General features: G+C 43.9%; 1 protein-coding gene across 2 annotated transcripts in view; it reads left to right on the forward strand.

The window, feature by feature from the left end:
* LOC106526861 (RNA-binding protein 4.1) overlaps positions 1-2,932 on the forward strand; it is a 4,897-nt gene extending 1,965 nt beyond the window's left edge. For both annotated transcript variants that reach the window (XM_014021576.1, XM_014021577.1), the window contains exons 2-4: positions 745-1,173; positions 1,490-2,251; positions 2,496-2,932. In XM_014021576.1, the coding sequence (XP_013877030.1) occupies positions 762-1,173; positions 1,490-2,244 (1,167 nt within the window). In that variant the 5' untranslated portion in view covers positions 745-761 and the 3' untranslated portion in view covers positions 2,245-2,251; positions 2,496-2,932. The remainder of the gene's footprint in view (positions 1-744; positions 1,174-1,489; positions 2,252-2,495) is intronic.
* The last annotated feature ends 266 nt before the right edge of the window (positions 2,933-3,198 follow it).

The following is a 3,198-nucleotide window of genomic DNA, read 5'->3' on the forward strand; positions in this document are numbered from 1 at the left end:
AGTTTAGTGTTGTTTGTAAGTATATTTGACAGTTTTGTAGGAATGAACACGTTTGTAATGTTTGTTAAAAATAAACCTGCTTCTTATGACTTCTGTAACATGTTTTGAATAAAATATTATCAGTAAAAACCTCAAATCATGTCCTTTCTAATCATTAGAACTCTAGAAGAACTTAGCAGAAACATTATGATTCACCTGTACTGTAATGTGGTGGGCATGACCTTCAGTTAACACTGAACCTCAGCTCCTCCTACGTTCATCAGTTTGTGTTGGGCATGTCAGAGAACTGGTTCAAATCACTCAACCTTTCACTGCTGTCATCCACCAATGGTCAGTTTGACAGTTCTCTCCCTCACTGTTAATCTACATGTATATGAGCAGAGGTAAAAACATACATGATGCATAGCAAAGCTGTGGTTTGGACCATCGCCTCACAGCTAGAATAGTTGTAGATTTGCCTTCTGGTCTTTGGGTTTTCATGTTCACCAGCCCCCCATGACCCAGAAGGAAAAGAGGGTAAAACAAGGGTTGGGTGTGTGTGTAAAAGCTGTGATGTTGACAAACTGGTGTCATTGCTTCAGATTTTATGTGTGAAAAGAGCTGAAATGTAATATTGACTAATAACCTGGTTGGTTCAACCAGGGTTTTAGTTTTCATTTGTGCTTATTATGTTTTTAAGCTTTAAGATTTTTGTTTATTTTTTAGAGTAAAATCTTAACTGATTCCTTTTTGTTCCTCCTCCAGGATATCCAGAACTCACCATGGTGAAACTTTTCATTGGCAACCTCACCACCAGTACCACGGTGGAAGAGCTGCGAGAACTCTTCGAGAAGTACGGCACGGTGACGGAATGCGACATCGTCAAGAACTTTGGTTTTGTGCACCTGAGCAGCATGAGCGAGGCGAAGGAGGCCATCAAGAACCTGCACCAGATGGAGCTGCACGGCTCGAACATGAACGTCCTCCTCAGCAAAGAAAAACCCAAGGCCTACACCAAGCTGCACATCACCAACCTGAGTGAAGACGTGTCCGCTGAGCAGCTGCGGGCTCAGTTTGAGGAATTCGGCACCGTGTTGGAGTGTGCTATTGTGAAAAACTATGCCTTTGTTCACATGGAAAGAATGGAGGACGCCAAGGAGGCCATCAGTAAGCTGGACAACAGAGCTTTCAAAGGTGAACTGGGGCAGGAAACACTCGCTGTCTGTTCATTAGAATGTTGGACTTTTGGTTAGAAGTCCTCTGGTCTAGCAGATTGTTACAGACCTAACTAGAAATGACAGGCTTTGCCTTGATTTACTGAAGGTAATCCAATAATTCTGTCAGTGTCTTTTCTAACACCAGTGGCAGTATGAGGTGATGGGACTGAGTCCTAACAGGAACCAGTCACCGTCAGCTGGCCTTCAGATTCTTTGCAGTAATAATCAGTAAGACCCTTGTCGTTGAGCCTTATGGTCTTAAACGTGTTTTTTATTTTTATTTTTCCTACAAGGCAAGCTGATGAAAGTACAGCTGTCCACCAGCCGTCTTCGCACCGCCCCGGGAATGGGAGACCATAAAGGCTGCTTTGTCTGCGGGAAACATGGTCATTGGTCCAAAAACTGTCCGGTTGATAGAGACGGTGATGGTGCCAGAAGTGGAAGCAGCCGGATCCCCCCGCGCGGCATGCCCCCCCCTCAAGCAGCAGATTATATGAGTAACCCTGAGTACAGTTGGCCCAGCTACTCTGGCAGGCCGCCGCTGCCGCCGCCGCCGCGTCCGCCACCGCTGCCGCCTCCTCCTCCCATTCACAGGTTTGGTGGTTACGGCTCAGACCTGCGSTATCGGTATCCCAGTCGAGCACTGGGCGTGTACACGGACAGGTCCCTTTACGACCGTGATCGCCTCTACAGCAGTGTGGACTATTATGAGAAGTACAGAGCTATGCCATATGCTTCCACCTATCTAGAGGCACGCCGCATGTCCCATATCCCTCCTCCTCCTCCTCTTCCTCCTCCACCGCCCGCTGCCTCCCTGTCCAAGCTCTCATCCAGTGCAGCTCCTTATGAGCGCCAGCGTCTGTCTCCACCCTCAGCAGCTGCTGTGTACTACACACAGGAGTACAGTGCCATCGAACAAGCGCCGGCCTCCTCAGCAACCTATTCCTACGAGCGAACAAGGYTGTCACCAGAAGCTGGCTCCAGGAGCGCCTATCCTGTCCTACGGCCTAAGAATCCTTACGCAGCACAGCGCTATGCCCCGTACTGAAGCCACGGTGAGCATCACAACAAACGTGTAGTTCAGATTTATTGGAGTGTTTTTGATCACTGAACTCTGAAGGTCATGTCTCACTGGGCTGTGACTAGTTGTTTTAAGAACTTAGTGAGACTTATGCATTTTTTTTGTGCGAGCTGAAACAGTTTATTTTTCTTTCTAGTCACAGCTCAGAGAGAGATCTAACCTTCAGATTACAGCTCATGGATCATGTTTGTGAAGAAGGGTTGTTGCTGTGTTTGCAGGTCTTCTCCACCAAACCCTGCAGCTGCAGGAGGCCATCCTCAGAAATGTTCAGACTTCCAGGCTCGCTTACTCTGCGGATTTTCAACAAACTCTTTAGCAAAGTTTCTCTTTTTCTACTTTTTATCTAAAACCTTTTGTTTTACTTTTTAAATTTTTTGACATTTGATTGGTTTTTTTTTTTCTTGTATGAATATTTTTCAGGTGAATGAGTGTGGTATAAATGTATGGGTTGCTTGTAATGCAAGAGTCTGATTTTGTTCTTCTATATTTGATGTGATTTGACTTGATGTCTGTAAAGGCAGGTTTGTTAGTTTTGAAGAAAAAAGACTTCAGGTATTTTGTAAAACATCTTAAAAGGATTGTTTCTTCTATGTGTAAATGCGTGAACCCTTAAATGAGCTGTTGGTTGAGAATAAAAATCATTGACATTTTCTCATAAAATAGACAGAAGGAAAATTAAACCAAACTGGGCTTTTCACAGGATTTTTAAGGTCTAAATGAGTATGGAGGGATAAAAGACTGCAGATTATCTGCAAATAATTTAAATTAAAATAACCTGCTCAACCAGCCAGAGGACTTATCAAACTAATTATAGTAAATTAAAAACATCACATCTTCACATTTCATGAATAGATGAGACTCTGCCGATAGAACCATTGAAAAAGTGAAATCAGTATTTTTAAGTCATTAACTATATATATA

Source organism: Austrofundulus limnaeus, unplaced genomic scaffold (genome assembly GCF_001266775.1).
Source record: "Austrofundulus limnaeus strain Quisiro unplaced genomic scaffold, Austrofundulus_limnaeus-1.0 Scaffold297, whole genome shotgun sequence".
Lineage (NCBI taxonomy): Eukaryota > Metazoa > Chordata > Actinopteri > Cyprinodontiformes > Rivulidae > Austrofundulus > Austrofundulus limnaeus.